This window comes from Mustela nivalis (assembly GCF_964662115.1).
Source record: "Mustela nivalis genome assembly, chromosome: 3".
Classification (NCBI taxonomy): domain Eukaryota; kingdom Metazoa; phylum Chordata; class Mammalia; order Carnivora; family Mustelidae; genus Mustela; species Mustela nivalis.
In genome coordinates, this window is record NC_139022.1 from 105,794,655 (window position 1) to 105,807,381 (window position 12,727).

Consider the following 12,727-nt stretch of genomic DNA (forward strand, 5'->3'; position numbering starts at 1 on the left):
GGCGCTAATATAATGAGATACCTGTCCAGCCTACCTCACAGGGATGTTGTGAGGATAAAATGAGATCAAGGTATGGAACTGGCTTTGAAAAAAATTAAAGTGTTAAACAAATGCAAGGTGGTATTTTTATTGTTAATGTCGCCTCAAAGGCAGCTTATGTTCGTGAGGTCTGAAAAGTTTGAGTCCTTGCATGTTAGAAATGTAAAAATATGGCCTAGCCCAGCAAGTGTTCACTAATTCATCTTGCCTACAGGCATCAGCCTGTACCACGGACGGAACACTGTAATCTCCCTTCTTTCTTACTGGCCTGCAACAGTGACTCTGGATCCCCAAGCAGTTGGCTGGCTGTTGCAAAGCTGGTTAATAGGATGATTTATCTATTGAAGACAGCAAAGTATTGCACAAGAGGAAGGAGCTGGGCTGCAGGGAGAGAGCAGCAAATGGAAAGAAGCCTTCTGATTGTCCTGATCTCATGGAAAACAACTGTCAGGAGGTGCTAGGGAACTAGTGCCAGGGTCAGTCTGCAGGAAAGGCCTTTCTTATAGGGACCAACAGCTGGACAGGTATGTTAGCCAAGAATCTCACTATCCACTCCCCTTTCTGACCCTCCCACCTTTCTTTTATTCTACCTGTTCTTTGAACACAACTTGGGGCCTGGGTGGGATGACTGATAGTCATTCTTTGGGACCCCAGGTGAAACCCCAGTGACCTGTGTGGTGGGCAGAAGCAAAATAGCCTGTCCTGCTTTTCTTCTCACAAACTACTGCCAGGAGTTTTTTAGCCCACTCTGTGGGAAGACAGATTTGTACCTCTCATTTCCTGGATTTTTCTGCTGATTTCTCTTCCTTCTTCCCCAAGATACCACATCCCCAGCATTGTTGCAACTTTTTTCTTAACCTCCTGATCAACTCACTCATGCTCCCTTTCTTTGTCTGCCTGTCATTTAGGATGGGGGCACCAGGGGGCGCCGCTGTGCCATTGAAGCAGATATGAAGATGAAAAAGTGAAGCTTCAGAGTATCCTCATTGAGCTGAACCTGAAGTAGAAGTAAACAAGAGCTTGGGCTTGTCGGCCCAGTTCCAGAAGTGGAAGTTACAGAAGAGGAGGCACCTGGGCCATGTGACATGAGCTGGGGAAACTCTCTCAGAGAGTTGGAGTAGTACAATTGCCTGTTGTAGGGCAAAAATCATGGGCTATGTTAATGTCCTAATGTGTAGCTAGCAGATTGTAGCTAGTTTGTACTGTCTGGTGAAGTGTACAGACTTTTTAAAACAAAACACCTGTGAAGTGTGTGTGTATACAATAAAGTGAAAGAAAAGAAAACTCTAGCCTTTGGTGTGTTCTATGTGTATGTGTGTGTGTGAGAGGCTTGAGATTTTTTTCTGCATGATAGTTGTTATATCATCTGTGGAAATGAGATGATTGGGGGGGAAGTGGTATTATAATATGAACTATTCAACAGCCTAGAGAAGGTAAGTAATCAAGATTGAATTTATAATTAATGTTATAAAGTGTTGCATTGTGTATTGAGGATAATCTTATTCAGCTTTTCTTGAATGTTTTGGGAAAACTTAAGGTTTTCAGAGTTCTGTTTATGGTATTGCTTTTAATGAATATTAGATCACAGACAGAGGTAGCACTGACCTTTATCTCAGACATTGGTCCTACTTAGTGTACTATCTTAGCAGGTGGTATTTCTAGGACAGTATGATACTATTTCCTTCCTGATTCTATATGTAGGGTTCTTGTGTATTTTATAACTCATTGCTATTTGAAGGCTAAAATCAGTTTAAGGGGAAATTTATCATCTGAGTTTATTCCAATTTTTGTTACTAAGTAAAAATTAACTCCATGAGGTAAACCAGTTAGGAGCCTTATATTATACAGAAATGGACATTAATAGGGTATTGTCTAGTACATTGAGTTTTCTTGAAAAAGATGTGTTTAAGAAAGATAATAGAAGTTACTGATCTTTCTGGCTTAAACTGAAGCTTGTTAGGATGCTAAGGATGTAGAAGACACAGTCTTGTGGGGTGACAGAAGGGAAGTCAGTCAATTTAAGAAGATCAGTAATTGTAATACAGGGGTGCCTACATAGCTCAGTCGGTTAAGCATCTGACTTGATATCAGCTTAGGCCTTGATCTCAGGTTCAAGTCCCTCATTGGGCACCACGCTAGGTATGGAGCCTACTTTAAAAAAAAGCGGGGGGGAAGTATATTCCCAAAGCAGTCTATAAACTTGCATGTAGTACAAGCCATGAAGCCCTAAAAATGAGAGAAGATTGTAGAGGAGATCCATTAAAGGATACAGACTTTGGGTTGGTAGAGAAGGTGGCAGATGTGCTTTACAACACATTGGATTAAAGCTCAAGAAACTGACCAGGAGGTTTTGGCACTTATTTAGAACAGAGGATGGGCATTGAGAAAAGGTACCATGGATGGAAATTGATAAGTGGGCTTGTTGACTGAATATAAGAGAAGTAAAGAGAATTAGGAAAATAGTGTTGATACGAGGGAAAAGGGAGTTTAGGAAAGAACGTGATTTTGGAGATATTCAGGAAGAGAAGTGATTTTAGTTAGAAACGTTAAAGCAGATGGTATGGCACCTTTGTGTACATGGAAAAATGAGACCAGAATGCACATAAGAAGTAAAGGTGGAGATACAGGAGCTATTTGAGTAGAGATCAAAGTTGAAACCTCAAAATGCAGACATTATTTTAAGTATTAATAAGGAAGCAAAGGCCAGACAAGAACATAAAAGAAGGATTTCTTGCAACTGGTGAGAGAGGAGGGAGGGGTGCCGGGGTGGCTCAGTCAGTTGAGTCTGATTCTTGATGTCAGCTCAGGTCTTGATCTCAGGGTCATGAGTTTGAGTCCCACACTGAGCTGCATGCTGTGTGTGGAGCCTACTTAAAAATGGAGAAGAGAAAGGGGTAAGAAAACCAGGATAGTGTAGTGTAATGAGAGGAGCGGAATATACTTTTAAAACTTGATACTGTACTCATTCTGAGAAGTGAGTTGGCTATGACTGGAAGAATGCCACAGATGATTTTAAAGTATGTTTTGAGGATTCAGTGGTTGATTAAAAATGTCTATACACTTAGCAAAATATCTCTTATCCCTCAAATGTATTGTCTTCCAGTTGAGATTAGGGGTGATTGGGGATAGAAGAATTTTGTTCAACTAGCTATGTTCCTATTCCTTTCTTCTGGAGTATGAGGAAACTCAAGAAAAAATTACTGGGTAATACCTCTGTTACACTGTTTGACATGAGGTTTTTTCATTTTATTCCTAATGACAAACATTTCATCTCCTGATGTCTCTCCTTTCAGTTAGCTTTTATTCTTTGTAATGGTGAGTAGAAAGAAGTTTCTTATCCCTCAACTTTGTACTGAAGATTGGAGATGAAAATGCCTTAGAAACAGCGGTATGAGTGAATTTAATGCATTCTTCTGTGTATTTACAGATGGGGCGTGAGTGGGTTTGGTTCGATTCGGAGCAAGACTATCCCAATGACTCTGAGCTGAGCAACGACTGCAGGTCCCTCTTCAGCTCATGGGATTCCAGTCTGGATCTCGATGTGGGCAGCTGGAGAGAAACTGAGGAGCCAGGGGCTGAGGAACTAGAGGAAAGCAGCCCAGGGAGAGAACCTAGTGAGCTGCTTATGGGGGACGGAGGCAGTGAGGAATCTCAGGAAGAGGCAGAGGAAGTCAGCCGTCAGAATCTCCTCCACTTTCTGTCTGAGGTAATGGGGAACCGTTATTTCCAAAGTTGGGAGAGTCTCAGCTTCCTAAGAGAATGCTTGCCCAGATACACATTTCTACCACTCTTAATATTGTTTACTAAAATGCAAGCTCCAAAGTGGCAGGAACTAAGTTAATTGTTATGTTTCTAGGACTTCATGCTAATACACAGTATGTGCTGAATATGTACTTTTTGACCGAATGTTCTAAGATCCCAGTCATAAGGAGCCCAAGGTCATAGGAAGTGGACTGCCCTATGAATATCTGTTGCAATTCATTTTTCAGAGTCATGGGAGGTGACACCCGAGCTCTTGGAAGGTTATAACATTATGACTTCAAGGCAGTATTTTACAGTGCCCTTATTACCCTGGTTTAGGGCTGAAGGCCAGAGATAAACCGAATTGGATAGTTTATATTTATGTGACAACTTCACACATTCAGGAGAACCTAGGTTAAGATAAATCCATATTATGTGTTGCTACTTCTTTCTGCAAAGTCTGTGGAGGAAAAATTTTCAAGTTTTCTGGACTACTACTCCCAGTTGATCAGAGTTGACACTTGACATGAAAAATTAGAGCACAAGCTCTTTGAAGAGGCAAGAAATATATCTATCTTGTTTACTATTAGGTTCCTAGCAACTAGTTCAGTATCTGGGTATCTGAGTTATTTTATACATCTTATTTATTTATTTTTTTAAAAGATTTTATTTATTTATTTGAGAGAGAGCACAAGTTGGGGGTGTGTCAGAGAGGGAGAAGCAGACTCCACTAAACAGGGAGCCTAATGTGGGGCTCAATCTTAAAACCCTGGGATCATGACCTGAGCTGAAGGCAGACGCCCAATCCACTGAGCTACCCAGGGACCCCTTTTTTATACATTTTAATTGATGGAATGAATGAATTAATCTGTTTGCATCTCAAACTGAGTCATAGTGGTAATGTAATCATGTAATGTTATTGATATATAAATAATGGTTTCCAGTGGTGTTCTTATGCATACTATGATTGCAGGTAGCTTATTTAATGGAGCCATTGTGCATTAGCAGCAAAGAATCCAGTGAAGGTTGCTGTCTTTCATCTGGTACCAGACAACAAAGGGGAAGGGAAATGGAAGCTATTGAGAAAGAAGAGTCATGCAGAGAGCCTGAACAGTCTTCAGCAAGAGTAGACCCCTTGGTATTTGAGAAGTCACTGGGAGAAAATGGAAGGCCAGAGGTGGCTTCAGCACCCTCAGATATTTGTGTAATTCAGCCACTAACCACGGAGAGTGAAGAGGTGAGTGAGTAACTTAAACCAGCTGGCTGATTGGTCCTCTACCCAGGGAGGCAGAACACATAGTTACTGCATGCAGGCTAACCCCAGAAAGTTTGGGTTCCTGGGGGCAAATCCAGGTTTCAGTGCCCTTAACTATAAATGTTTTTTCACTGTAAATGGAATAGTGGTGCTCTCTCTACCTTAGATTTGCTGTGAAGTTGAAGTGAGACATTTCATGTAAAACACTTCGCTTAGTGCCTGGCTCACAGTGAGCAATCGATACACTTTAGAATGTCATTATGTTGAATATTAGGCTAGCAACTCCAGGGCCACAAGTCATACTGACAGTTTTAAAAGGATACAACATCCATCTAGAAATTAGTTTATTGGTCTTTTATTTTTTCTTGGATACAGAATCATAGTTCTCTGGCCAAATTGTTAACAAGAATTCATTGACTAAGGTCTGGTTAAGTTATCGTTCTCCAATCTCTTGTATAGCTTTATGTAATTGACCCTTTCCACCTTAAAGTCAGCCTTCATTTACCCCATGCAAGTAAAATTACCTTGCAGATAGTAAATCTCTTTCTGAAGATTTCTTTGTTTCTTGGCATTCCCCGGGGAGGTTCAGGAAGAATCCAAAGAGGAGGACCAGGGTGAAGGGTATGTGTCAGGGGTGGAAGACCAGCCCTCTTCAGGTGAGTGTGATGATGGCTTCAGCATTCAGGAGACTCCTCTGGTGGATATCCTTTTCAGCCGTACTACCTCTTCAAAGTTGTAAGTATGGATTTTTATCCAAGATTGTTAAGATTCACACTTTTACTTCTGTTTATGCCTACTTGAATTCATTACCATGAACATGGATTACTTTTGTAAATTAATAAAAAGAAATTAAAATTTGGAGAACACTAGGAATAGAACTAAATATAACTTTATTGTATAAATAGACGTCTATGTTTTCCTCTTATGAAACAAATCTGTTTCAGGCGTCTGGCTGGCTCAGTCAGTAGAGTGTGTGACTCTTGATCTTGGGGTTGTAAGTATAAGCCCCATGTTAGGCAAAGAGCCTACTTTTTTTTTTTTTTTTTTTTTAAAGATTTTATTTATTTATTTGACAGAAAGAAATCACAAGTACACTGAGAGGCAGGCAGAGAGAGAGAGAGAAGGAAGCAGGCTCCCTGCTGAGCAGAGAGCCCGATGCGGGACTCGATCCCAGGACCCTGAGATCATGACCTGAGCCGAAGGCAGCGGCTTAACCCACTGAGCCACCCAGGCGCCCCAAAGAGCCTACTTTAAAAAAAAAAGTTTCATTGACATTGAAAATCTCATTCATAAATAACCTTTCTCTATTTATTTAAAAAGATTTTATTTATTTATTCGAGAGAGAGAGAGAGAGAGAGAGCATGCGTATGTGTGAGGCAGGGAGGATCAAAGGGAGAGGAAGAGAGAAACCTTATCAGACTGCGCTCAGCACAGAGCCTGATGTGGGGCCTGGTCTCACAATCCTGAGATCATGACCAGAGCCAAAACCAAGAGTTGGACGCTTAACCGACTGTGCCACCCAGGTGCCTCAATAAACTTTCTCTTTAATTACTGTATTTATTCAGGAAACATTGCCATTCAGATTGTCCCTCAAGTCTAATACTGAAACTGTACTTCTTTCAAAAATACTTAAACAACTCCTTGTAACTTGTAATTAAAAATTATTTTGAAGTATTGATCTCCTTTGTTTCCTTTTTTTTTTTAAAGATTTTATTTATTTATTTGACAGAGAGAGAAAGATCACAAGTAGGCAGAGAGAGAGTGGAAAGCAGACTTCCCACCGAGCAGAGAGCCCGATGTGGGGCTCGATCCCAGGACCCTGAGACCATGACCTGAGCCGAAGGCAGCGGCTTAACCCACTGAGCCACCCAGGCGCCCCTCCTTTGTTTCTTTTTCACAGATCCTAGGAAATTGTTTGTATAATTGTCTTCTTATAAATAATTATGAAGCTAAAGAGTACACTGTGGAAACTTAATTTTTTTTTTTTTTAGTAAAGGGAATTTTTTTTTTTAAGATTTTATTTATTTGACAGATAGAGATCACAAGTAGGCAGAGAGGCAGGCAGAGAGAGAAGAGGAAGCAGGCTCCCTGCCAAGCAGAGAGCCTGATGTGGGACTCAATCCCAGGACCCTGAGATCATGACCTGAGCCGAAGGCAGAGGCTTAACCCACTGAGCCACCCAGGCGCCCAGGAATTTCTCTTTAAATCAGAAAAAAAAAAAAAAAAAAAGTTTTTGTTATGGTAGTAAATAGTTCCTTTTCTGGGCCTGGTCTTGTAACTATATACTGAGAGAAGATAGCATGACGTATTGTTTTTTTAAGTAGCAGATTTCAAAATTCTGTTATGCAAGTAGAACATAGCTTAATACCTACGTTGTTGAAGAATTGCTTCCTTTGCTTTTCTGTAATGCCCTGTGTAAGTATGAACAGAGGGCATATATGATGACTTTCCAGAAAACAGGAAATCTCTAATCTGGGACATTTTATCTCATGACATTTTAGTACCTTGAATGGCAAAATCCATGTTCTTATTTTAGGATTTAGGATAAACATGGAATATTTATTAGAAAGCAACAGATAATAGAAATTGAGTCTCCTTGGCCAAATGACTTAAGGGAAATAGAAAGCTGAGATTTTGTGTTATAATCAGGCAAGCTTAAAACTACTTTGAAAGATAGACGTTCTCCAGGCTCCTCTTTTCTTGGTTCCCCTTAGTTGGTACTAACTCTCAGGAAAAAATAGAAGTAGAACCTGTGGAGCACCACTCTAAGCTTTCAGGTGCTTTCCGTTCCCATGTTTTCCTTGTTGCCTGGCATGCATTTCCAAATAGGTGGAAATAAAGGTAAGCTAGGGATTATTTCTTAAAATATTGCAAAGGTGATAAATTATGATCATATAATGGAAAGTTATAAGGCAGTACCTTTCATATAATGGAAACTTTAAGGCAGTATTTTTCATATAATAGAAACTTAATAACGTTTGTGTGGATATATGAACAAAAATGCCCTGGTACCAAGGAACTGTTCCTCATTCTGGTCAACTGACCAGAAACAAAGGAAGAGGTTTGTTTTGGTCTTTAAATGCCTTGTTCTGACAGGGTTCTGGATATAAGGACAGTTGATTTTTGTGTATATAATTTAGATGCAGATGAGATACCATATCCTGAAACTGCATAGTTGTTTGGAATTGTTCAACTTGGAGAAAGATAAAATGAGATGTGAGTTGTGCTTGAATGGACACACACCGTATGGTATATAAAACACAAAGAGGGTATGAAACTTTAGGTGTAAGAAGAACCCATTTTGAGAGATTAATGCAATATATTAAGTAGGAAGTATAACATAATGTTAAACTTTGGAATAAAGAGAAAACTTGTCAACTGGGAAGATTATAAGATGAAATAAAACATTGGACAGTAGGACCTAGAAGAAAAAATAACTAGACCATTTAGCCCAGAGAAGGAAGGACCATGAGGAAAAATGAATTTTTTTTTAGGTATTTTGTTAGTGAAAAGGAGAAATATGTAAATTGTATAGAATTCAGATGAAACATAAGGGAATTCCCTAAGATGTATAACCAAGTATTTTCTTCTCAGGAAATGTAGGAAAAATACTTATTACTGTAGCATGTTTCTGCATAAACATAGGACCAGATTCATTTCCAAAATACTTAATACTATGAAATACGTGAGCACTTACTATGTACCCCACACTTGGGGAGCATCAGTGAACAAAGACTACTTTCATACACCGTTTTTTAGAGTCACAAGTGCTGAAGAGCAAATCAGCAAGAGTCCAAAAGACAGAAGCAACTGTAGATTGATAGTAGAAAATAACTATTTCATTAGGTAATAGTGACTGATAAGAGAATATTTGTAGTGTTTGGGTTCTCTTATGGAAGGATTAAATATGTTTTAATTTCTGGTGTTAGTTCCTTCCCATATTAAGTAGGAGCACTATATAATGAGGAAATCTCTTTACCTACCTGGGAGAGACAGAATACCATATGTGAAGTTACTGTTTCCTTTCTGTCCTGTTTTATCGTATAGGTGTGATATAGGCCAGAGTGACCCTGTTCAGGATCACTTGTTATTTAAGAAGACTCTCCTGCCAGTCTGGAAGATGATTGCCAGTCACAGGTAGGTCTCCAAGCCACTCTTGGCCTTCACAGTCCCTCTTCTCATTTGAATGACTTTCCAGAGTTTCTTCATTCTCTCAGAGTTTGTTCCTTAACAGGTTCAGCAGTCCTTTTCTGAAGCCTGTGTCAGAAAGGCAGGCCCCAGGATACAAGGACGTGGTGAAAAGGTCAGTGGAAAAGGGGTCAAGAACAGTTGGTTGCTTCTATATCTGTCTTTTCCAAACTTTATTTCTGATTCATCCATCTTTCTTTCTTTCTTTCTTCCTTCCTTCCTTCCTTCCTCCCTCCCTCCCTCCCTCCCTCCCTCCCTTCATTCATTCTTTCCTTCCTTCCTTTCTTTTGATTTTATTTTTAAGTAATCTCTACACCCAACATAAGGCTCAAACTCACAACCCCAAGATCAAGAGTCACATGCTCCACCAATTGAGTCAGCTAGGTGCCCTGATCATTTCTTTATTTCATTTAGATTACTTACAAACTCAAGATATATTTTATATCTGAACAAGTTTGTAAAGTAATGGTAAGCTTGGTCTTCATTTGAGAAAGAATGCAGGGAACAAAAGGATAATAATAGGCTTTTTTTTTTTAGTATTGATTTTTAAAAAATATTTATTTATTTGACAGAGAGAGAGATCACAAGTGCACAGAGACACAGGCAGAGAGAGATGGGGAAGCAGGCTCCCCACTAAACAGAGAGCCCGATGCGGGGCTCAATCCCAGGACCTTGAAATCATGACCTGAGCCGAAGACAGAGGCTTAACCCACTGAGCCACCCAGGCTCCCCTTAGTATTGATTTTTAAGTAACATCCATTCATTGTAATCTCCCATAGCCTTTGATAGCTTTTGGTAATATCTTTTGGACCAAAGCTTTAAAAAGAACACTATTATATTCATCAAGCCGTTATAAGTATGCTAAGGCAAAGATGGTAATACAAATGGCTATTATAAACATTGATAGCACTATTTTGGATTTTTATAGCATAATTCATTAAAAATGCTGTCATAAACCAGTGTTTTAATAGAGTATAAAAGATCAGGAAAGCACCTTTGGACAATGAAAGACTCATTCTATACGTGAGGAAAGTAAGGCTCAGAGGTGCTCATGACTTGGGGTGATCAACAGTGAAGAGCAGAGCTAGAACTAAACCCTAGATTCTTAACCTCCTAGTTCAGTCCTCTTTCTACACTGTTATGTCTTCCCTTATATACGGACTCTCTGTGTCTCATTAGTTATTTATCTAAACATTCACTTGATTCACACTCTTTTCTAAAAAAGAAGAAAAAAATTCTTAGCTTTTGAGTATATAGTAAGAGTAGCAGATTAAACAACTTGTATAGGACTACACATTGAATAGTCAGTAACTCCTCTGTGACAGACTAATCATGGGTCTCCTTACAACTTTGGTATGTGGGGCCAGTGCCCCTCCTACAGGGGTAGAGTATAGTGGCCTCTGGCCTCCAGAGCTTGTGGCCTCTGGAGTCAGGCTGCTTCTAAATTGGAATTCAAGCTGTGTGACTTTGAGCAAGTACTTAACCTCTTTAGCATTGATTCCCCACTGCCAGTTGGTGATAATAAAGGTACCTAGCTTTTATAAGTTTACTGAGAGGGTCAAGTGAATTAATATACAAAGTACCTTGTACTTGGCAAGGTAAGCACTTGGCCTATTGTAAAAAACCAAATGTTAGCTGCTGTTGCTATTTTATTATTTGGTGGGAATTAAGAGCTGGTTCTCTAAGAGATTATGTTAGGTCCCACATAAAGGTTTGATTTCCTTTGGTTTCTTTTGGCCATCTGCAGACCCATGGACCTAACTAGCCTGAAAAGGAATCTGTCTAAGGGACGTATTCGTACCATGGCTCAGTTCCAGCGGGACCTGATGCTGATGTTCCAGAATGCTGTGATGTACAATGACTCTGATCATCATGTGTACCATATGGCTGTGGAGATGCAGCGAGAAGTCTTAGAGCAGATTCAGGTACTGTATGTAGCGAGCTGTAAGAAAAAGGAGTACAACCTCTGGGATCTGATTTCAGAAAGTCTGTGAGAATAAGAGCGATATTAAGGTGACCTTGTGTTCTCAGAGTTTGTTTTGTTTTGTTTTTTTAAAGATTTTATTTATTTGACAGAGATCACAAGTAGGCAGAGAGGCAGGCAGAGAGAGGGGGAAGCAGGGTCCCGGCTGAGCAGAGAACCCAATGCAGGGCTCAATCCCAGGACCTTGAGATCATGACCTGAGCTGAAGGCAGAGGCTTAACCCACTGAGTCACCCAGGCGCCCTCAGAGTTTATGTTTAGACATGGTTAAAGGCCCTGAGGTATTGACATTGTACCTACTGCTTTGGAAAACTCTAAGCCTCTGTAGGACCAGCTTTCATAGATAGTGAAGTAAACTAGTATAGGAAGATAGGCAGCAGTGGAAGAGTCTCAAGAGAGATGGGGATAGATAAGTAACTGGAGCTCCTGTTTCCAAGGCCTCAAGTCAAGAGGGTTTTAACATGCAGACCAAAGCTATACCTGTTGATATTAATGTATGTTCACACTGTCCCATCTACAGGGGTAAGACATGGTAGGTAGAAGACATTTGGGAGTTTCTTTTCTAGGAAGGAGCATATTTAAAAGGAAAAAAAGCATAGTCAAACCTCATTGCAGAAAAAGAAAATTGCGTTCAAATCTCCGTAGTTTTTAAGATTCATAGCTTGCTATCTGCCTTGACTCTGTAGGTGCTGAGTATTTGGTTAGACAAAAGAAGAGACTTAAATAGTTTGGAATGAGAACCAGCCAGCTATGTGGATGATGGAAAACGTCTGGATAACCAGGAGCTGCTGTCCTGACCTTTTCTGGATTTGGGACCTTTTACTGAGACTCAGAGAAGATCCCAGTACTTGTTTACCGGTTTTCTGTTGCTTTTCTAGTAAGAAAAATGTGTTAACTCACAACCAAGAAGTCAAAGGTGTCTGTGGACATAATATAAAACGGGGAAAGCTGAAATCTGGGGTTATGCCATAAATGTTCCTCACTTCTTTGTTCCAAAGGCTTGATTTAGATGTAACTAAATTAAGCCTCTTATAACTGCTCTATAAATAAATGTTATTTCACAAGTTGAAGATTGCTTTTTTAATGATTACAGAATCTGGGAATAAAGGGGACAACATCTCGTGTAATGACCGTAAGGTATTTGACGTGGGTTTCTTTTTTTTTTTTTTTAAGATTTTATTTCTTTGACAGAGATCACAAGTAGGCAGAGAAGCAGACAGAGAGAGAGGGAGAAGCAGGCTCCCCGCTGAGCTGAGAGCCCGATGTGGGGCTCGATCCCAGGACCCTGGAATCATGACCTGAGCCAAAGGCAGAGGCTTTAACTCACTGAGCCACCCAGGCGCCCCTTGACGTGGTTTCTTATATATGCTATCTGAAACGGGATGGTGGGGGATGAGGGGAAAGTGTCTACAATTTGTCTCATTATTTATAAAGATATAATTTAATTGTCCTTTAAATGGCTAGGAGGGTAAAATAAGATGAAAATGTTGGAAAATGTCTAGTGCTCGAAGATTGGCAGGG

At 40.0% G+C, this 12,727-nt stretch overlaps 1 protein-coding gene across 9 annotated transcripts in view; it reads left to right on the forward strand.

Annotated features, from left to right (window-relative positions):
- Positions 1-12,273, forward strand: part of BRD8 (bromodomain containing 8) — a 34,968-nt gene extending 22,695 nt beyond the window's left edge. For 8 of the 9 annotated variants that reach the window (XM_082725476.1, XM_082725483.1, XM_082725479.1 and 5 more), the window contains 7 exons: positions 3,467-3,745; positions 4,754-5,017; positions 5,619-5,770; positions 9,083-9,172; positions 9,270-9,338; positions 10,971-11,148; positions 11,893-12,273. In XM_082725476.1, coding sequence (XP_082581602.1) covers positions 3,467-3,745; positions 4,754-5,017; positions 5,619-5,770; positions 9,083-9,172; positions 9,270-9,338; positions 10,971-11,148; positions 11,893-11,943 — 1,083 coding nt within the window. In that variant the 3' untranslated portion in view covers positions 11,944-12,273. The remainder of the gene's footprint in view (positions 1-3,466; positions 3,746-4,753; positions 5,018-5,618; positions 5,771-9,082; positions 9,173-9,269; positions 9,339-10,970; positions 11,149-11,892) is intronic. The other variant, XM_082725477.1, reaches the window with a different exon arrangement.
- The last annotated feature ends 454 nt before the right edge of the window (positions 12,274-12,727 follow it).